Raw genomic sequence first — 20,604 nt, 5'->3', positions numbered from 1 at the left:
TGCAGGAGAAGCATGGTACGTGCCGCTCGTAAGCCTTGGTTGCTGAAACACCCCACGGTATTCATGTGCTCCCCATTACAGATGCCACCGTTCAGTAGATTTTTTTCCTTCGTCAGGGCAAAGCTTAAAGTGACTTCCATATTTAACTTAAGATTTACCAAACAGGTACCAGCCAAAGCCAGTGCCGATCCCAGAATCCCACAGGTAAACGTTCCAGCTGCTGCTCCCAAGTCATCTTGTCCAGCGACAGAAATCCGTGACTCGGAAACCTTTGCTAAAACGGAGATGCGGAAAAAGCTGACATTGTCACCGTCACCGCGGCAGAGAGGGATTGGGGTGCTAATAAGATGCCTCGACCTGCATTGCACACGCCATCCCAAGCTGTGGAAAGGACTGGACGGCAGCTACGGGGAGGACGGTGTGTTCACACCTCTAATGGAGTACGGTACCTGCCAGAACCCCAGCCAAGAAAACAACAAAAGCTGCTTCTTTTTGCTGCCCTCCTCCAGCAAAAACAAGGATACGCAGCTGTTCATAACCTTCTGCACCTCAAACGAGGCGGCTTCCTGAAGTACTTCTGGAGCATCCCCCAACCCCAACCCTCGCACAGACACACAGGCTTGTCTTAACAGGTTTATTTCATTTCCAAAACAAGTCAGCTCAGAGCCTCAAAAGGAGTAACGGATTTACAGCATATATAAAGGGTGATGACACGGACACAACAGCCTGGAGCGGCTCTTCGGAGATCATTCGAAGCCACTGCAAGAAGATATTTGGTAAGGTCAGGATAACGCACAACCTGGACGCGGTCAACATCTGCACTAAAAAGCAACATTTTCGCTTTCATCGGGTGCTGCCTGTCCGTGACGTCTGCTCTGAGAAAGCGCAAAGGCCGCAAAGCAGACAGCGCATCAACAAAAGCTTTCCCCCTCCTGAAGGAACTCGCACCAATGCCTCCAGGCCTCGGCCGTAAAGGGGAGAGCAGCCAGGCAGAGCGCGGAGCCCAAAGCTGCCTCCCGGAGCGCGGGGAGCCGGTGCTTCCTCCCGCTGGGCACGCTCCCCCCAATTCAGGGATCTGGTTGCAGCGGGGATCAAGAAGACTCCTGCACGTGGCAGGGACATCGCCCTGCAACGGCTGCGCGTCACCCAGCCTTTATTAACCACTTCATTTTGCGCCTTCCGGCTTTGCCGGACTGCCGACTCGCAGACCAAGAGCTCCGAATGTGTGTAATGCGCGGGCGTTACCTGACAAGGTGCGCTATGTCCCAGTTGGCTTCCAGGGTCAGGGGTCCTTCCACCTCCACGCCTTTCTCCGTTGCAATAGCTACTTCATACTGAGGAGAGAAAACATCGACAGTTCTCAGTAAAGCCCGACTTCCACACCTGAATTTAAGATGGGCCCCGTGAAAGCGGTCATCAGTAGAAGTCAGTGATAACAGCTGTCCTTCAGACAAGTTTGTTTTAATGTGGCTTTGCATTCGGGAATGTTTTTACTTTTTCCTCAGAGGGCAAGTCGAGACAGTAGTAGCAAACAGAAACACTTCCAAAGCTGAAAGATTGTGGCCTCCAGATGCTACAACTGCGGAGGTGGGAGTAGTAGCATCAGATCTAGGAAAATGCCAGCGATGAGCACCGCCACCGGCACACCAGCAATCCAGTCAAGGTGCGCCAGAGCTGGGCACTTACCCTGTTGAATGATCGAGCATCTCTGTAATACAAAATTTTCATGCAACGCTCAATCAAGTCACGGGCCTCCTCCTTCGTCAGGCTGGGTTTCTTCTCCAAAACCTCTCTCATCAACGGCTGGTGGGGAAAAAAGAAATATAAAATCCAAAAGCTCAACAGTTCAGTCACACAGCGCTGAGGTCGCTTTAGGAGCTGAGCAGGAGTGTACTCTACCTGAGCAAGGTACGCTCCGTAGCCCGTAGCAAGCGTAGGGGCTTCGTAGGCCACGCCAAGCATGTCCACGTAACCTAGGAAGCTGAAGGGACAGATCTGTGAGCGCGGTGGCTGCACAGGCAGGGCTGCGGCGGGGAGGGACTCGGCTTTTCGGCAGCTACACTCAGGCAGAGACGTCTCTGAATTCCGTGCCATGCGAAGCAGCCCCAGGGAGGAACGCGCAGTAACCGTCACACGCACCGCGTCGCTCGTCCTCACTCACCTCTCGCCATTGTAGTAGCCTCCGATGACAACGGTGTTCCAGAGCGGATTTATCTTGGACCTCCGGTTGTACATGACTCTTGTCAGCCAGGAGTGGATGGCTTTCGGGCTGTAACTGTGACCATCTCCCAACAGCTCCTCGTCGATCCTAATTTAGACAGAAATTGCACCCAACTAAGAGAAGCTGGAAACTGCCCGGGTCAGAGCGCAGCAGCCCACCTGCAGCCGCACCACCAGCGGGACAGAGCACCCTCCCGCAAACTCCCCGCAGGCTGTTTTCAAACAAGACCTTACAAGAGGTGAATCAGCCGCAAAGAATAACAGAAGCCGGTTCTCCACAGTGCTCAGCAGAGAATTTGGAAAAGACACTTGCACCAAAGGGGTTCTCAAAGGACAAGGGGGATTTCAGCTCAGTTTCATCCCTGCCCAGTGAACGCATTTCATTACATTTCAGTCCTTTGGGGACTGGGAAAAGAGAGCAGCACAGCAGGAACCACAGCACGGCCAGGGCTTGCCCAGCCTGGCCAGGGCCGCAGCCGCGGCAGCCCGGGACAGGAGAACTTACACCATCTGGTCGATGATCTGCTTGAGGTACTGGAAGTCGGCGTAGTCGCCGGAGGCCCCCAGCATGGTGGTGTCGTTCACCTTCAGGAGCCTGGAGATGCTGCGGAAGCGGGCGAGGGAGCCGTAGGAGCCCATCATGTCCGCAGCGATGATCACCCCCCCGTCGAACTTCACTCCCAGCACTGAGGTGCCTGTCACCATCGGGCTCCTGACAACCGCAACGTCAGCGCTGCCCCGGCCTCCCCCAGTCCTCAAAGACCCCCCTGCTCCCCCAGCCCCCCTTCTTCCACCCCAGCCCCCTCCCCGCTCCCCCAGCCCCCCTTCTTCCACCCCAGTCCCCTCCCCACTCCCCCAGCCCCATTTCCTCCATTGCAGCCCCTTCCCTGCTCCCCCAGCCCCATTTCCTCCACCCCAGCCCCTTCCCCGCTCCCCCAGCCCCATTTTCTCCACCCCAGCCCCTTCCCCGCTCCCCCAGCCCCATTTCCTCCACCCCAGCCCCTTCCCCGCTCCCCCAGCCCCATTTCCTCCACCCCAGCCCCATTTCCTCCACCCCAGCCCCCTCCCTGCTCCCATTTCCCCCACCCCGGCCCCCTCCCCGCTCCCCCAGCCCCATTTCCTCCACCCCAGCCCCCTCCCCGCTCCCCCAAACCCATCTCCCCACCCCCAGCCCCCTCTGGGCCCCCAGCCCGCTCCCCCCAGCTCCCCGGTCTCCCCGGTCCCCCCGCAGGCCCCGGGCCCCCTCCCCTGCACCCCCAGCCCCTCCGCTCCCTCCGTCCCCCCACTCCCAGTCTCCCCAGCGCCCACCTCAGGCCTCCCCTCCCAGTGCCGCCACCCCAGACCCCCCACATCCCGCTCCCCTCAGCCCCTCCCGCGCTCACAGCGTCCGGGTGAAGGGCAGGAGGCCGGCGGCGGGGCCGGGCCCGCCGGGAAGGTACGTCTGCCCCGGGGCCGGGCCCCCGGCCCAGAACGGCGGCGGCGCCCGCGCTCCCCCGACCTCCATCTTAGTGACGGTGCGGGCCCAGCTGCGCAGGCGCGACGGAGCAGCGGCCGCTGCCGGCCGCCGTAGGCCGAGGCGAGGCGGCGCGGCGCCACCTTGGGTGTGGCCAGGGCCAGCCGGGAGGGGAGGGCGGGGCGGGCGCCATCTTGTGTGTGGCGGAACTCTCCTCCGTGGGCTGCGGATCGCTCCTCGGGGCCGGGGGCCGGAGGCCTCGCCCCCGCCCCGCGCCCCGCTGCAGGCCCGGGGGTCCCTCCGCTGTCCCTGAAGGGTCGGGGGCCGCAGAGGCCCCTCGGGGGGGTCGGGAGGGCCTGGGCAGAGGCGGGCGGGGCGGTTCAGGAGCGCGAAGGCGCCGCTGCCCGGACGCAGCTCCCTCCCCAAGATGGCGGCGCTCTGCGGGCGGCACCAGCTGCATCACGTGATCGCCCTCCCTAGGCGGGCCGTTACCCGGAGGGGGCGTGGTTAAAGGCGTGGCAGACCGGGTATGTCTCCGCCCCGGGGCGGGGCCGGGCGCGGCGCGGTCCAACGGGCGGCCCCGGGGGCGGGGCCTGGGCGAAGGTAACAGGTTGCGGTGGGCAGCGGCGGGGAGCGGAGCCGGCGGCGGGCGGTGAGTGCGGGCGGTGAGTGCGGGCGGGGGGGCTCTGCCCGGGGGGGCCGCCCTATGGCAGCGCCTATAGGGGCCGGGGCCATAGGGGCTGCTGTCCCGGGAGGCTGTCCTGCCCTATAGCAGCGCCTATAGGGGCCGGGGCCATAGGGGCTGCTGTCCCGGGAGGCTGTCCTGCCCTATAGCAGCGCCTATAGGGGCCGGGGCCATAGGGGCTGCTGTCCCGGGAGGGTGTCCTGCCCTATAGCAGCACCTATAGGGGCCGGGGCCATAGGGGCTGCTGTCCCGGGAGGGTGTCCTGCCCTATAGCAGCACCTATAGGGGCCGGGGCCATAGGGGCTGCTGTCCCGGGAGGGTGTCCTGCCCTATAGCAGCACCTATAGGGGCCGGGGCCATAGGGGCTGCTGTCCCGGGAGGCTGTCCTGCCCTATGGCAGCGCCTATAGGGGCCGGGGCCATAGGGGCTGCTGTCCCGGGAGGCTGTCCTGCCCTATGGCAGCGCCTATAGGGGCCGGGGCCATAGGGGCTGCTGTCCCGGGAGGCTGTCCTGCCCTATGGCAGCGCCTATGGGAGTTGGGGCGGTAGGGGCTGTCCTTCCTGGGCCATGCCCTGCCCTATGGTGGAACCTATAGGCGCTGGGCCTCTAGGGGCTTTCCTTTGTGGGGGAACCTTGCCCTGCAGAAGATCCTATAGGGCCTGGCTCTACGGGGGCCCTTGTCCTTGGTGTGTGCTCAACCTACAGCAGTCCCCGTAGGGGCTCTTCTCCCCAGGGTGTGACCTACCCTATAGCAGATCCTATAGGGAGCCCCCAGGCTGCTCTCCCAGTGAGGGACCTGGGTTGTCCCTGTTCTACCTGCGATCTGCTGTCCCCTATAGCCCCTACGGGGACTGCCTTTACCTGCCACCTATGGGGACTGTCCCTTCCATAAGGGATCTGCATTTCCCTATGGAAGCTGTATCCGCAGGTGCTCTTGCCCTTTGGGGAGCGGTCCCAGACAGGGACCCTATAGCATCCCTCTGTAGGACCCTCTATAGGGGCGGCAGCGGCTGTCACCACTTCTCCCCGTTAGTACGGAGATAATCAACCGCTGCCTCATCTCACCCGGAGCCATGAGCTGCCGGAGGGCGAGTCACACCCCGGAGCGGGGAAAAGCCTTTGGGACCCGGCGGCTGGACGGGAATCTCACAGCGGCACAGATGCGCTGTGGGGCCGGGGCCCTGCCCCTCCGTAACGCGGCACCTCCTGAAACTTTAATGCGTGGAGCTGCCCTACTTCGCTGGGCTCCCGGGGCGGTATTTTTAGCAGCCTGTTTAAATAAGAAGGAAAAATCTAGGGCTTGGGTGTCGTCCCCGCTGCCGTCTGACTTACTCGCTGCCTCGGGACTTGCTTGCGTCTTGAGGTCCCCGACGTGCGGGGCTCGCTAACCCCGTCCCCATCCTCTGCCCGCTCTTGCAAGCTTTTGTTGGGGAGGGTGTTTGCGGCTTGCTGCGGGCTGGCTTTCCTCTCCCACCACCCCGACCAGTCGAGCTGGTTTGGAGTCGGGCTGGGTTTCCACCTCCATCCCCAGAGATAAGGTGCCGTTTGCTGACGGAGCCCCTCGTTTGCTGACGGAGCCCCTCATTTGCCGACGGAGCCCCTCGCCCGTGGCGTCGTGGCTGCGGTGCTCGCAGCATCCCCCTCAGCACCTTCTTTTTTGGGGTGGAAGCGGCAGCATCGCCTCGGAGGGCGCTGCCCCGGGGAAGGGGGATGAAGGTTTTGTGGTTGTGTTCGTGCTGCCCGACCTGCCCTGGGGATCGCAACGGTGGTGGGGGGGAGACGGGGGTCCCCGGTTTGGGGTGAAACCAGAGCGTCCGAACCCTGCAGCACTGGAGAGCTGCTGGCTTGCGCAGGTCCATGTTGCGCCCCTGGGGCTCTTCCTCACTCCCTGCCGGTGTCCCCCGGGAAATATTTATCCCCACGAGCATGTGGATCAAAATAATTCTGGTTTCAAAGGCACGGCTCGCTTGGAAGCCAGTAAACCGATCTGATCGGTGCCGTGGTAAACATGTTACGGCATGGCTTGTGCTGTGCCAGTGGTCCCCGGGCACCGCGGTGAAGCGCTGCCCTCGGCGTGACGATGGCGAGTGCGGTTTGGTTACGGGTCTGGCCCTACGGCATTGGGGCGCGAGGTCCCGCAGGAGGGACGGGGCTTTCGTTTCCGAAACGGGGCCCTGGGCGCGGCTGGGAACAGGATTTTCCAGTATCTGGGTTGATGATTAACCCGAGGGCTCTGCCTGCGGCTGGGTTGGGATGGGAAGGAATTTGGTCCTTATCAGCTCCCGTGGGAGCCACAGGGAACGCTGCCTGCGGGGTGACCCTTATCCCCCGTGGACATCCCTCTTCCAGCCCCCGGCGCGATGCCGGCCAGCAACGTGATGAGCCCGTCCCTGTTGCGTGACGCAGCCACAGGTGCCCTGGTTTCGGGTTCCTCCGACCCGGCCGGCAGCGCACAGTTCACCTGCTCAGCCGAGGATTTCCTGGGGTTTCGGGCCCTGGAGTTTGCGGGAGAGCAGGAATAGCCAGTCTCTGCCGGTGTCGGCGTGGGCTGCGCCGGTGACGGGCAGGGCACAGGCACGGCGTGTGCTGCCTGTGCCTGAAATCAGCCCCGGACTTTGGCCCGGAGCGAAGCCGGGGCCGTGTACAAACACGGTTGAGCAAGCCGCCTCACAGGTGAGCAAAGCTTTGGGGAAACCATCGGTGGAAATAGCTTAAACCGTGCCGGGAGCCAAAAAACAGGTGATGGGGGAGAAACGCTGGGTTTGTGTATCTCTGCTGCCCCTTCCCCGCGATGCCGGTCCGGATGCAAAGTGGCATAATCCGACAGCTTTTGCTCCTCGTGCTCGGGGGGTGCAGCAGCCAAACAACCCAACCTGCTCGGTTTGGACCAAGGCGGCTTGGAGATGGGCTCCAGCTTTGCCGCAAAACGGTGCCGGCTCCTCGCCGGGGTCCCGGCGTGCAACCGCCCACGGTCAAATTACCTGGCTGACCTTGATGGAGGAGGATCGGCCTGACCTGGCAGCCATCGCCTTTCCCACTCGGGCGTTTTCGGTGCTGGACGGGAGCAGGGAGTTGGGGCGAGCCGCGGCGGCACAGAGCCCTGCTCGGCGTAGGAGCCCTTTTCCAGCACCGCCTGCAAATTGCAAAACAACTTTCTGGGTTAACGTCCTCGGCACAAAGGGCTTATTGTGCCGTCGATCCGGGCGAGCGGAGCTGGCCGCCCGCCATCCCCAGCGCTGCCTGCCGGCAGCGTGATGCCGGAGGTGCGTGACCGCCAGCAAGAGACCTCTCCTGCCGGTTCGTTGCCTGCCCGCTACTGCCAGCTCCGCTCTCGCCTTTGGCCGGCCGCGGGACCCCCACCGCTCGGTGCCGCCGGCTGCCAACCCAAGCTGGGGCAGGGTTAAGGTGTGTTGGAGCACAACGCACGCCCCGGGGACAATAACCAGCCTATTTTTAGCCCCAATTCTCCATCCCTCCTGCTTCCAGGCTTCTTCCCTGTGGTTTCCAGTGAAATCTCCTCCCGGGGCTGTGTTTCCAGCCCGGGGCTGGGTGTTGCTCTCCCGCACAGGAATGCGATCCGGCTCCAGCCCTTTATCTGCGAGCTGGAGCCTTTCCAGGAGGAGGGAGGCATTCCTGGGAGATTACCGGCCCGGCTTGGCTCACCTGCTTCCTCCCGGCTCCCCAAATGCCTGGTTTGTGCCATGGGAGCCCCCCGAAGCTGGGAGCAAAGCCGTGCATCTCGAGCCAGTGCTTCCCTGGAAAGCGCAAATCCTCCTCTCCCTGGTCCGGTCCTGTGCCGGCTGCGTTTGAGCCCAGCGACATCCCCAACCGCATCCGACCCCTGCGGTTATCCGCCACCTGCTTCCCGCTCGTGCCAGGACGGGGGCGGGCGGTGGGGCACAGCCGTGTCGTTTGCTGGCGGTGGGGGTGCTGGCACGACCAGCACTTTGCTCGGCGAGCCCCTGCCCCGCTGGCAGTGCCGCGGAAGGATGCCGTGCCGCCCCTTACCACCCATCCAAAGGTCTTCCCAAGGCGGGTGCTGCGCCCAGGGCTTGCGGTTCCCACCCCGATAGCAGTCGGGGCTGAGCCTTCTCCCCGCCCGGGCTGTGCCTCGTCTCTGACTGCACTTTGGACGCTGGCGGCTGTGGAAAATTCTGAATTTTGCTGCCGAAGCTGGTTCCCTCTCCTTGGTTTGCCGCTGCAGGTTGGTGGCCGTCCTGCTCCTGCCAGAACCCCCTGTCCCTGCGGCTTGGAGGGGATGCTGCGGCGCCCGGAGGGACGGGACTGATGGGATTTGCTTTAGGGGCTCTCTCTGAGGGTGCTGGGCGCAGGGGTGTTTATAGAGGCTGGTGTCTGTGGCTGATCTCGTTAGCCGTACGCCGTGCAGGGATAACGAGCTCATGAGACGGGGGCTCTTCTCCCAGCACCCCTGTGCCGGCTCCCGGGCTCCTTCGCCTCGAAATAGCCGGTCCCTTGCCTGCTGCTGCTTCAGCTCCCTGCCCTCGCTGCTGGGTCTGGGGAGGGACGCAGGAGACCCGAAGGGCTCGTTGTGACTCCGGCAAAGTGGAGGAGCCGCAGGAGCCGCGCTGGCCGAGTTTGGCCAGCAAACAGGAGCAGACGGCGGCGGTGGGGAGCTGGCAGGGCCAGGGGAAGCAAGCGGCTCATCCTTCCTGGCGCTGCCCGGCGGGGTGTGTGCAGCACCCGCTGCTGCCTCCGGCCCATGCTGCTGCTCCGGGCCCGGCATCTCCGGTGCCTTCTGTCTCTCTGCAGAAAGCCGGGTCCCACAGCAGCGGCGCTCCGGCTCCAGCTTCTTCCCCGGGGTGGGCATGGGAGGAGATGTGGGCTCGGGGTTGACGCGAGGACGTGGAGGAGCCCAGCTGTGCTGGGCATCCCGCTGCTCCATCCGCATCCGTGCTCCATCCCTGCCTGCCCCCCGCTCCGGGCAGGGGCAGCTTTGGGGGCGATGTCCGGACCCGGGCTGACAGCACGTTTTACTCCACGTGCAGGATGAGTTTAAGCATCCCCCTGCCTGGCTCGGGGTCCCCTCGCGTCCTGGGGTCCCCCTAGGACACCCTGCCGGGGATGTGGGTGCAAGCTGAGTGCTCAGCACCTCGCATCGCTCCCGGTATCCAGTTTATTTTCAGCTCCGGGGCTGATATGGGGCTTTTCCGTCACTTAAACCCCCCAGGTGCCTATAGGGGAGCTCACCCCCCCGCGTCCTCCGCTCCTGCCCGTCTGCCAGCCGGCATCGCCCTGGGTGCCGCCGGGACCGAGGGGGAGGGTTACATCACGCTGTTCCCAATATGTCACTGCTCATATCTGTCCCCTTCCCACGGGACCTGGGTGGCTGCCCCGGCCGCGGGGACGGCGGGCGCTGGGGGTGATGCTGAGGGACGCTGGAGCTCCGGCTGCAGCGAGGCTGCGGCGTTCTGCAGGCGTCTGGGAGGCAGCGGGAGCAGAGCCCGGCTGCGGAGCCCGGCTGGGATCTCTGCCTCCCCTCCACATCTCCGGGGTCCTGCCGCCAAGGGCAAGTGCCAGGGGACACGGTGAGGGTCCGGCTGCCGATGCTGCCTGCGGGGTGGGGGGGTTTGCTCTCCCTGCCCTCCCCAGTGTCCCCCCGGGAGCAGCTGGGTGATGCCGGCACCGCAAGCCTTGTCCCCCTCCTGTCCTGGGGATGCTGCAGCGCTGGCACCGGTTGTCCTCTGGCACCCGTCCTTGCGGGAAGGCGCTGCCGGACCCTCGCCGAGCGCCGTCCCCGATCCGAGGGTGACTCTGCCCCCTCTCTCCCCTCCCAGGACTGTGGTGCTGAGCCCCGGGGATGGAGTGGCCGGCGAGCGCGGCGATGGCAGAGAAGCAGAGCCCCGTGGACTACGGCGTCCAGATCCGCTTCATCAACGACCTGCAGGAGCCCCGGAGACCCCCCAAGGCGCGGGGCAAGCCCGGCTCCTACGGGGTGGCGGTGCGGGTGCAGGGCATCGCCGGGCAGCCCTTCGTCGTCCTCAACAGCGGTGAGAAGGGCGGCGACTCCTTCGGGGTGCAGATCAAGAGCGATGGTTCCTACCCGAACGCCCCCGCCGGCCCCCGGCCCACTGGCTCCGTCAGCTCTGACTCCGACCTGCCGGAAAATCCGTACACTGGGCAGCAGCCCCGGCACGGCTCGTCCTACAGCACCTCGGACGAGGAGGCGAGCGGCATCCCGGTGACCTCCCGGCATGAGCCCAAACCTCCACCGGGCAAGCGGCTGCTCGGGGATGAGCTGCGGAGGACGCAGTCCCATGGGGATCTGCTCGGCGCTGCCATGGAGGAGCCCTTTGCCACCGGCACTCCCCGGCCCAGCGGCAGCCGGCAGCACCGGGCTCTGGCCGGCAGCAAAAGCAGCAGCATGTGGAACATTGCACCGGAGCGCAGCAAAGCCTCCGGCTCGAGGGCTATGGCCAAGGACCCCTCCTCAGACACGGAGGCCGCGGTAGACGCCAGCGGCGGCGACGTGGACACCAAACCACTCTCCTCGGTGGATTCGCTCATCAGCAAATTCAACGGGAAGGTGCAGCAGCGAGGCCGGGCGGCCAGGAGGGGCCGGATCCCCTCGGAGGAGAGGAAACGCTCGCAGAGCCTGGACAGCCGCGTCTCCCACCGCGACGTGCCGGATGCCAGGGAGCTGAGTGGTGCCCAGCGCCAGGCCGGCAGCATTCGCCCCCAGCCCTCGGTGCCCACCGGCAGCCTGAGCCGGCCAAGCAGAGCCGGAGGGATGGAGGACGGGGGGATGAGGAGCCAGCGGGCGAACCGGGGTGTGGAGGAGCCCACAACTGAGCGGCTGCAGAACAAAGCCCGGGCAGAGCTGCAGGTACCGGCGGTCCGGATCCTGCTGGGATCACAAGGGTCACAAGCTCCTTAACCGAGGGGGGCACTGGCATCAAGGCGAGCGCCAGCAGGAGCAGCGGGACTTGGGGGGCAGTGGGGGGACTCGTGTCCTTGCCGGAGCTGAGCTTTTTTATCCCTCACAGCAGCTCAAATCCACCCCAGACCTGCTGCGGGACCAGCGGGAGGTCGCCCAGCCCGGCAGCAGCGAGCACCCCAAGGAGCTCATCTACGGCATCCTGAAGGAGGGGTGAGCCCCCCAAAGCCTCCCCAAGTGCCCCCACCGCTCCCCGACCCTTTCCCGAAGTGCCGGTGGCTGCAGCTGGGATGCTGCAGGGTGACTGGGGAGCAGGGATGCCCCTATAGCCAGCTGGTGCTCAGGATTTTGGGGGAGCAAGCGGCAAAGCGCTGGGGTGTTCCTGTACCCCGGGCTCATCCGTCCCCCGGCTCCGTCGGCCCGTCCCCAACCACTTCCCTCCGCTCTGATGCCCCCAGGAGCAGCGAGAGCGAAATCTCCCTGAAGAGGAAAACTGCCCGGCTGCTTGAGAAGATGCAGGAGCTGGCGGTGAGTCGGGGCCATCCCTGTGCTGCTCCCTGCTTGGGGGGGAGACCGGTCCCCAAGCCCCCGCCGGGGGCTCCTGCCTTCCCGGCACCGTGTCCTGGCATGCCGGGGATGGGACCCTGCAGCACTCGGCTGACAGGCGGTGGCTGGGGACCAAACCGTGGGTCTGGGGGGGTTACGGTGCCCCGAACCCACCGAGTGAGCCCAGGGGTTCTCTGCAGGCGCCTGCCAAGGACGCCGCGTGTTCCCAGCCCCAGCACAGAGAGCTGGCCAGGAAGGTGGAGGAGCTGCAGGAGAAGCTCGACGAGGAGACCAAGGTGAAGCCAGGCAGAAGGTTAGGGGGTCTGGGGGGGATGTGGGGTTGCAGTTTATATCCCTGGGGTGGGGGGGAGCACAATGGGTCCTTGCTCTGAGCCCCCTTCACTGGGGCTTGGGTGCCCAGGCGAGACCAAATTTCCTCCTGATGTGTTTTACACTCTGCCGGGGTGTCTCAGGGATGCTGGGGGTGCAGACGTCCTTCCCGTCCCCGCCGGAGCCGGGGGGACGCTGGGGAGGGGGACAGGGAGCATTGCTGGCCACTCTGCCCTCAGGAGGGGATGTCACTGGTGTCCCCTCTCCTGCAGCTCCGCCAGAAGCTGGAGCTGACCAGGGAGCCAGGGAGGAGCGGCTCCGCTCGAGCCCTGGAAGCCCGGCTGCGGGAGGCCGAAGGGGAGAGCCAGCGTCTGCGGGGGGCCCTGGAGAAGAAAACCCAGGAGCTGCAGAGGAGTTTGCAAGAGTAAGAGCTGCTCCCGGGGGCTGCGGCCGCGCTGCTGAACGCGCTACGGCTGGAGATGTTGGGGACATTTGTCTGTCCCCGGCGTGGGGATGCTGATGGAGGGCGGCGGGGACGTTCGGAGATGCAAAGAGGACTGGGGGAGCGCAGGGTGGGTGGCTGTCACCCCCACTGTCCCCGTCCCCTTTGCCGTGCCGGGATGAGCCGCCCACCGGTGTAGATGCTCGCGGGTGAGGGCTGCAGCCCCGGCCCTTTGGGGTGCAGATGTGGCCCGGGTCTCGAGGGGAGAGCAGGTCCCTGCCAGGCTGTGAAGGGCCCCGCGCTGCCCTCCAGGCTGAGCGAGGTGAAAACGGCCAAGGAGCAGGCGGAGACCCGGCTGGGCGAGTGCGAGGAGCAGCTGCTGGCGATGCGCCGAGAGCTCGACCGCCTGCGCAAGGGCTCCGGCGCGTCCCCGGACAGTGAAGCCTTGTACAAGGTACGGTGATGGTTGCACCGGGGTGAGAGCATCCCCCTGTGTCGCTTCGCTGCCACCGAGCCCGGCTGTCCCCTTCACCCAGGAGCTGCTGGAGACCAGGGAGGAGCTGGAGGAGGCCCTGAGCTCCAAACAGCGGCAGGAGGAGCAGCTGCGGCTGCGGGAGCGGGAGCTGACGGCGCTGAAGGGAGCCCTCAAGGAGGAGGTGGCCAGCCACGACAAGGAGCTCGACCGCGTCCGGCAGCAGTACCAGAGCGACATGGACCAGCTGCGGCGCAGCATGGAGGACATCTCGCAGGTCCGGCCACGGGGAGGGCTGCTGGGGAGGGATGGGGGACAGGGACTTGCTGGCCACAGCTGGGGAGTGGAGTTGGCTTGGAGTCGGTGTCCTTGAATTCCCCCTTAAATGGTCCTGAGCCGGAAATGGGGTTTGTGTCCTGCCCCAAACTCGCCCCATTGGAGCATCCATCTGCCCCGGCTCTCGCTGCGCCAGGACAGAGATGCTGGGGGGTGAGCAGAGATGTTTGCGGAGGTGTGGGGGCTCCCCAGGCCCCTGTGTGGGTTCCCTGGGCTGGTTCGGGGGGCATTAACTGGGGCAGGACCTCAGCATCGTTGAAGCACCCCATGAGGATGCCACTCTGTGGGTGAGCGCTCAACGCTTTGATCCAGGATCAGGCCAGCCTGGAGTCGGAGAGGCAGAAGATCAACGCCGTGGTGAGGAACCTGCAGCGGGAGCTGGAGGAGAGCGCGGAGGAGACGGGGCACTGGCGGGACATGTTCCAGAAGAACAAGGACGAGCTCCGCAACACGAAGCAGGAGTAAGTGCCGGGGCTGCGGCTGAGCCAGAGGCACGAGCAGCTTTTGGGGAGGTCCAGCCGCTCACAACCATCCAGCATCTTTACTCCAAACCCCCTTAAAATGAGTCAGGAGCTGGGAGGGGGCTGGTTCTCCTCCTCCTCCCCGGGGCACATGGGGAGGAAGGCGACGGCCAAGCCGGGTGCTGCTCTCCGGGCACGCTGGGACCTGGGAATGGGGGTGTGGGACACAAGGATACAAGGATGGGTTTGGGTGGCCTCATCCTGCCCCTCTCCAGGCTGCTGCAGGTGAAGCTGGAGCGGGAGGAGTTTGAGGAGGAGCTGCGGGAGCTGCGGGAGCGCTTTGCGGCTGCTCGGGAGGAGGCGGACCAGGCGCGGAGCCGCGTGGTGGACCCCGGTGAGCTGGAGGCGCTCAGGAAGGTGGGTGACAAGGGAGGAGGCGCATGCAGCGCCGGGACCGTGTCCAGCGCCAAGGGTCCTCAACCCCCCATCCCCTCCATCCCAGGAGCTGCGGCAGGCACGGGAGGCACAGCGGGAGCTGGCGGCCGACAAGCAGAGCCAGGAGGAGCTGCTGCGGCAGCGGGAGCGGGAGCTGACGGCGCTGAAGGGCACCATGCGGGAGGAGGCATCCAGCCACGACGGGGAGCTGGGGCGGTACCGCAGAGACCTGCAGCAGCTCCAGGAGGAGCGGGATGAGGCCACCAAGGTGAGCGTGGGGACCAGGGGAAGGGGTTTGCCCCCACCCAGCCATCCCGAGGGATGCAAGCCCAAACAGCCCCCCAAAGACCCCCCGGCTCAGCGGCTGCCCCTGGGTCAACCCTGTGCCCTGGCTGCGTTGCAGGCAAAAGCCTCCCTGGAGAGTGCGCGGGAGGCCTCGGAGCAGGCGAGGAAGACGGTGGAGTCCAGCCTGCGGGAGCTGCAGGAGCAGAATGATGACCTGAGGAGGAAGGTCCTCGGGATGGAGACGCAGCTGAAGGAGTACGAGCGCTTGGGCGAGAACTGGGAGGGCTCCCAAGCACGGCTCAAGGAGAAGGTCACCAAACTGGAGGTACCAGGGCTGTGGCCATTCCTGAGCTGCCCTGAGCTCTTCTCCTGCCATGGGAAGGAGTTTGAAGAGCTTCCTCCTTGCAGGCAGAGCGCAGGCAGATGGAGGAGTCGCTGGGCGAAGCCACGGAGCGGGAGCAGGAGCTGCTGATGACTAAGCGGTCGCTGGAGACCCGCCTGGAGGAGGCGCAGCGGAGCCTGGTCCGGCTGACACAGGAGCACCAGGAGCTGAGCGCGTCCTACCAGGACGAGCAGCGGCAGAAGGAGCAGCTCAAGCGTGCCAAGAGCGAGCTGGAGGAGCAGAAGCGCCTGCTCGATCGCACCACGGAGAAACTGAACAAAGAGGTTGGGGCGCCCAGGTGCCTCCGGGGCCGCTTGCACCCCAAGGACCCCCATCCTGTGGGCCATCATGTGCAGCGACACCCCATCTCTGTGCCATGGGATGGGGAGCTCTGAGATGCCCTCGCTGGGTTAGGGGAGGGATCCAGGACTTCGGGCCCAGATCTGGTTTCCCTGTGGGGCCGGTTGGGACCGATCCTTCCCTGATATCCTGGGAGACTCCATAAAAGCACACTGTCCCCGGGGATCAGCATCCTCTGGTGTCCCAGGGCCATGTTGTCCCCTACCCTTCTCCAAGCGGCTCCTGCGAGAGCCCGGTGCATGCTCAGAGTCTGGGGTCATCCAGGCTGCTCTGGCAGGGCTTGCACCCTTCACCGTGATGCTCCTGAGCCCACGGGGCCGAAATGTGCCCCCCAGCCCCATGCCCACGGGTGTCTTCTCCCACCTCGAGTCCCATCGGTTCAGGACAGGGTGCACAGGCTGGTCCCCAGCTCTTGAGCTGTCCCCACTCTGCCACAGCTGCAGCAGATGACGGAGGAGTCGCACAGCTCGCTGGCCGTGCTGAAGTCGCAGCTGGAGGAGTTCAAGGAGAAGTCGCGGAAAGAGATCACAGACTCCCAAAAACAAGCCAAGGATTGGGGCGCCGAGGTGGAGAAGATGCAGTTCAGCATGGGGCGGCTGCAGGATGAGGTGCAGCGAGGGCTGGCGGGTTGTGTGTCCTCACGGCGTCCTCTCCGTCCCTCCATGGGGTGGCCAAGGCCACGTCTTGCATGGGGACATCTTTTCCCTTGGCACCACAGGTCGCCCGGCTGAAGCAAGCGCTGCAGGACAGCCAGGCGGAGCGGGAGAGCACGCTGCTGGATAAGGAGGTGCTGCTCCAGCGCCTGCACAACCTCGAGCAGGAGATGGAGACCAAGAAGCGCTCCCAGGACGATCGCTCGCGGCACGTCAAGGCGCTGGAGGTGGGAGCGCTGCGCGATGCCCCAAAACCGCTCGCCCCATTCCTGCAGTGCTGTGTGCTAACAGCAAGGGGCAGAGCTTGCCCAGCCATCCTCCGTCCCGCAGCCGCTGCGAAAGAGGAGTTACGCAGCCTGGCAGCGCTGGGGGGTGTGCTATCGCTAATATTAATATTTATTAATTGCCAGCACAGCTGGCTTTGTTTCGGCTCTGTCCAGCATCGCCCCGCGGCTCGGCTCACCGCCGGCTGTTGCTTTATGGGTTATTCTCCCCCGATGGGGCGGTGGGTGCGCAGAGGTCTGTGCAGCATCAAGCTGCCATGTCTCATATCTGAGCATCTCCCTTCTCCTGCCTCCCGGGCTGCGTCAGAACCTCCCGGGCCAGTCGGGTTTTTCTGGGCTGGAAGCGTTGGTGGTGCAAACCCCTTTCCTCCAGCATCCCAGCTCCCCGGCCCCGGCTGTCCCGAGCCCCTCCTGCCGCCTGTCCCCTGCCCGCGGGGACCCTGGGGCTCGTGCTGACCCTCCTGGTCCCGTCTCCTCGCAGGAGAAGTCCAAGCACCTGGAGGTGGAGCTGGAGGAGGAGAGGACCACGGTGGAGCTGCTGACGGAGAGGGTCAACCGGAGCAGAGACCAGGTAGGGTGGGTGGTGCTGCCCTGAACCCGGCTGGTGCTGTGGCCGAGACCCCCCAGCTCTGGCAAAATAGCGCTGGGTGAGTCGGGTCCTCGGGTACAACTGGTCACTGGAGTTAAAACCCCATTAATGAGTCGTTAGTGAGGAGCCCGGAGCCCTCTGTCACTCTAAATACAACCGAGATGACGGTGTCTGAAAAGCCGGTTCAGGCGCAAACGGGAATCATACGAGCTTGGCACAAAAAAAAAAATCCCCTGAAATTACAGGGTGAGGTTTGTGTTTGTGCAGGAAGTTGGGGCTTAAATTACGCCGGTCTCCGGGCTCTCTCCTCCCTCTTAACCCACCTGCTTATTACCTTCAAAGCCGGAGCCGGTGTTTGAGCTCTGCGAGCGGGCGGGAGCTGCCTGCCGAGCCTCCCGGGATCCGGCAGTGCTGGGTTTTACCGGGATCCCGGGACTGGCAGCTCCTTGGTTTATAGCCTGTCTCCCTCCTGCCCCACCGGGATCCAGCCTGGGGCTTGGAAAGGGGATTCCCACCCCTCAGGCTACGGTGAGCCGGTAAAATGGGTGGTTTTACCATTTTTCAATCTGGGAAGCGGGCACATCCCAGGGGAGACTTTTCCGGTGAATCCTGGACATGTCTGAAGCACAGGAGCTGCGGAGCAGGGATGTGCATGAAACCACAGCTGGGTTCGGCTCAGAAGTGGCCCTACCGGCTTTTGGAGCTGCTTGAATAAAATTCAAGCAATTTTTTATATAAACTCCAATTTCCTTCGCTTTAAAATAATGCACAAAGCTGCGTATTTCTCCGTGGTCAGCCTGAAAGAGGCCCCTGGGGCAGTTCTGGTTTTGCTCCAGCAGTGGATAAAACCCATTCCTGCCCCCGGCACGGCCACGCTGCCGTGCCCCGCGGTGCTGGGCAGAGTTGGGAGCACAGCCGGGTCCCCGAATCCCAGTCCAACCAGTTTAAACCCTCCAGTGAAAAATTGCAGCCCTCGTCTCTGGGCCACTCGCCAGAACATCAGTGACTAATTTAGGAAGGAACCAAAATCCTCTCATCGGGGGTTTTTGGTGTCACCAATACCGGCTGTGTGCTGTGGGACAGCCACCGTGCGGCTGTTGGGTGTGCCGAGTCCACCTCTGCTCTGTGGCACTGGTGTCACGGGAAGAAATTGCGGTGGCCCTGAGCAAACGTGGCAGCAAAGGATGCGGCAAAACCAACCGTGTCGTGTGCTTGTCCCCAGATCGACCAGCTGCGGGCAGAGCTGCTGCAGGAACGCTCCAGCCGGCAGGACCTGGAGTGTGACAAGGTCTCGCTGGAGAGGCAGGTAAGGCTGAGCCGCGGAGGGGCCGGATCCAGCCCGCAGCCGGAGGGCAGCTGGTCCCCTGGTCCTGTGAGGGGTGCAGGGCGCAGCGTCTCGGTGCGGCCCCGCTCTTCTCTGGAGCATCCCTGGAAGAGGGTCCGTGTTCCCAAGGAGTTTTTCCTGCTGTAAAACCGTTCTCCCTCCTCCTCCCTGCGCTGGATACGGCCTATCCCATCCTCCCTATGCCCCATCCCTGGCTGGAGCATCCTCGGAGCCGTCTGGCATCCCCGGGGTGGCATTCCCACAGGATACCCCCTTCCTGGCGGCTCCCTGCCAGCCTGCCTGGGCTTGCGCTCCAAACCCTTCGTTACCTAACCCTGAGCTGGCTCTTAACGAGACGGATCGATGGGAACTGAGCTCCCCGAGCTGTTGTTGTTCGCAGTGCGGAACTGCCGCTGCCAAGAAAAACATGGGGCTCCTACTGCTGACACCGCGGGGCCCAGCCCGGCCCGGCGGCGGCCGCCATCGTTACCGCTGCCCGGTTGACGAGGCTGGGGCGATGCCGCTGTGCAGGGTGGGGACAGGAGCTGGCTTCTGTGGTGCTTTTGGAGATATTTTGGCCAAGGAGGGTGTTTTAAGAGCAGGAATTGGGGAGCTGAGGGGGACAAGCATCACAGAGCTGGCGGGCGCTCTTGCACCCGGTGGTCCCCAGTACATCGCTGTCCCCTCTGGTCTTGCCCCTTCCCCCGGCTGGTGCCAGCGCGGCTAATTGCCGTTATATAACCCTGCTCGTTTTCCCAAGGTCTCCTCCTTGGGAAAGGGTTTCTGGGCCCTGACTCACTGCCAGGATTTATATAAGCGAGGCTGTGAGCCTTTCCCACCCGGGCTGGCAGCCTCACGGGGGGTGACGGGGACGGCTTTGGGGTTTTTTTCTCCCTGTAGAACAAGGAGCTGAAGAGCCGCCTGGCCAGCTCGGAGGGGCTGCAGAAACCCAGCAGCAACGTCTCGCAGCTGGAGGCACGGGTGGAAGAGCTGCAGGACAAGCTGCAGGCGGAGGAGAGGTACCAGCCATGGAGACCCCCACCTCGGGGGGTGCCTTCGCCCTCGCTCGGTGCCAGCCCCGCTTGCCCACGACCCATTGCTTCACCACAGGGAGAAGAGCATCCTGCTGTCCTCCAACCGCAAGCTGGAGAGGAAGGTGAAGGAGCTGACCATCCAGATCGATGACGAGCGGCAGCATGTCAGCGACCAGAAGGACCAGGTGGGTGGCAGACGGGAGCCCTTGGAGATGCCGAGTGGCTTCGGGACCCACCTAAGGGACCCTTGGGTGCTCGCCCCACACCAGCCATCCTAATCCCATGGGAATTGCCCTGTCTCCCTGCAGCTGAGCCTGCGGGTGAAGGCCCTGAAGCGTCAAGTGGATGAGGCGGAGGAGGAGATCGAGCGGCTGGAGGGCGCCCGCAAGAAGGCACAGCGGGAGCTGGAGGAGCAGCACGAGCTCAATGAGCAGCTGCAGAACCGCATCAAGGCGCTGGAGAAAGAGGCTTGGTAGGGGACGCCGGGCTGGAGGGGGTCCCAGCCCTGTGCTCGGGCGAGGGCTGACCCCTCTTCTCCATCCCCAGGCGCAAAGCCGCCCGCTCGGCTGCCGATTCCTCCCTGCAAGACGACCAGCTCAGCTCGGACGAGGAGTTCGACAGCGCCTACGGGCCCTCCTCCATCGCCTCGCTGCTCAACGAGGCCAACCTCCAGACCAGCTCCTGCTGACGCCCACCCGCACCGCCCTGGCTGCTCCAGCCTGGAGCAGAGCCGCGTCCCGAGGGCCGGGCGAGGGCCTGGCCACGGATGCAGCTGCTCAATGCAAAAACTCTTCTAATACCAGCGACATGAAGGAAGGTGCCGCTCACAAAGCGGTGGGACGGGGAACCCCCAGACGCTGTCTCGCCTCTTCATCTTCATACGGGTCTCAGGGTGCGTTTGCACCGTGGCTTTTTGCCAGGCGGGAGCTGCTCACTGCGGCCAGTGTCCCCCTTGGTGACCGGGTCTCCCCAGGACGCTGTGGCCCTGGGGTCCAAGACACGGCCCCAGGGAATCAAGCTCCCATGGGAGCAGCCGGAGAGTGGGGCAGGAGGGGCTGTGGGCACCCGCGGCTCCGGCCACCCCCCTTTATTTTTATATGCAACCACCCTTCGTCCCCCTGCTGCCCTTTTCCCTCTCCAAGTGCTATTTTAAATAAAATCAAGCATTTAACGCCTGCGGCTCATCGTCTTTCTGGGGCCAGAGGGATGGTGCAGGCTCTGGCACGTCGGGCTGTGTGGCACCAGGCTCCTGCCCGGCTCGGGGAACGCAGCTCCTTCCCCACTCCGCTTGATCTGGCCTGGAGATAAATCCTCGTTATCGCTAATTAACAAGGATGGGAGTCTTGCCAACTGCTAATTAGCGCCATTGCGTTGATTGGCAGGTGGTTACCGCAGTTCCCCTCCGTGGCCTCGAGCGG

The 20,604-nt window shown here is 64.3% G+C and overlaps 2 protein-coding genes across 2 annotated transcripts; one reads left to right on the top strand and one right to left on the bottom strand.

Moving 5' to 3' along the window:
- Window positions 1-620: 620 nt before the first annotated feature.
- On the bottom strand, window positions 621-3,733 carry PSMB4 (proteasome 20S subunit beta 4). The gene is made up of 7 exons (XM_059832234.1): window positions 3,603-3,733; window positions 2,726-2,932; window positions 2,162-2,308; window positions 1,900-1,981; window positions 1,687-1,803; window positions 1,246-1,334; window positions 621-759 (listed from the first exon to the last, which is right to left on the bottom strand). The coding sequence occupies exons 1-7, from the start codon at window positions 3,722-3,724 to the stop codon at window positions 747-749; spliced, it is 777 nt and encodes a 258-aa protein (XP_059688217.1). The 5' UTR covers window positions 3,725-3,733; the 3' UTR covers window positions 621-746.
- A 6,464-nt stretch (window positions 3,734-10,197) lies between these two features.
- On the top strand, window positions 10,198-19,874 carry CGN (cingulin). The gene is made up of 21 exons (XM_059832318.1): window positions 10,198-10,742; window positions 10,836-11,202; window positions 11,366-11,466; window positions 11,712-11,805; window positions 12,480-12,553; window positions 12,884-13,025; window positions 13,108-13,320; window positions 13,692-13,840; window positions 14,116-14,257; window positions 14,343-14,363; window positions 14,403-14,543; window positions 14,679-14,885; window positions 14,969-15,226; window positions 15,740-15,910; window positions 16,021-16,182; window positions 16,721-16,810; window positions 18,051-18,134; window positions 19,053-19,171; window positions 19,263-19,371; window positions 19,495-19,658; window positions 19,733-19,874. Exons 1-21 carry the CDS (start codon window positions 10,201-10,203, stop codon window positions 19,872-19,874), a joined length of 3,492 nt encoding a protein of 1,163 aa, XP_059688301.1. The 5' UTR covers window positions 10,198-10,200.
- The last annotated feature ends 730 nt before the right edge of the window (window positions 19,875-20,604 follow it).

The sequence above is a fragment of the Gavia stellata genome, chromosome 33, assembly GCF_030936135.1.
Source record: "Gavia stellata isolate bGavSte3 chromosome 33, bGavSte3.hap2, whole genome shotgun sequence".
Lineage (NCBI taxonomy): Eukaryota > Metazoa > Chordata > Aves > Gaviiformes > Gaviidae > Gavia > Gavia stellata.
The sequence above is the reverse complement of the archived record's forward strand: the minus strand, read 5'-3'. Positions and strand labels throughout refer to the sequence as shown.

Bases quoted from the DNA above. Each gene is read 5' to 3' on its own strand.
- PSMB4 (XM_059832234.1), bottom strand. From the start codon at position 3,724: ATGGAGGTCGGGGGAGCGCGGGCGCCGCCGCCGTTCTGGGCCGGGGGC. The intron at 1,982-2,161 runs GTGAGTGAGGAC...CTGTCCCTTCAG, and splicing joins GGCTACTACAATGGCGAGAG to CTTCCTAGGTTACGTGGACA. The intron at 1,804-1,899 runs GTAGAGTACACT...TTTCCCCACCAG, and splicing joins ACGGAGCGTACCTTGCTCAG to CCGTTGATGAGAGAGGTTTT.
- CGN (XM_059832318.1), top strand. From the start codon at position 10,201: ATGGCAGAGAAGCAGAGCCCCGTGGACTACGGCGTCCAGATCCGCTTC. The intron at 15,911-16,020 runs GTGCAGCGAGGG...TTGGCACCACAG, and splicing joins TGGGGCGGCTGCAGGATGAG to GTCGCCCGGCTGAAGCAAGC. The intron at 18,135-19,052 runs GTAAGGCTGAGC...TTCTCCCTGTAG, and splicing joins AGGTCTCGCTGGAGAGGCAG to AACAAGGAGCTGAAGAGCCG.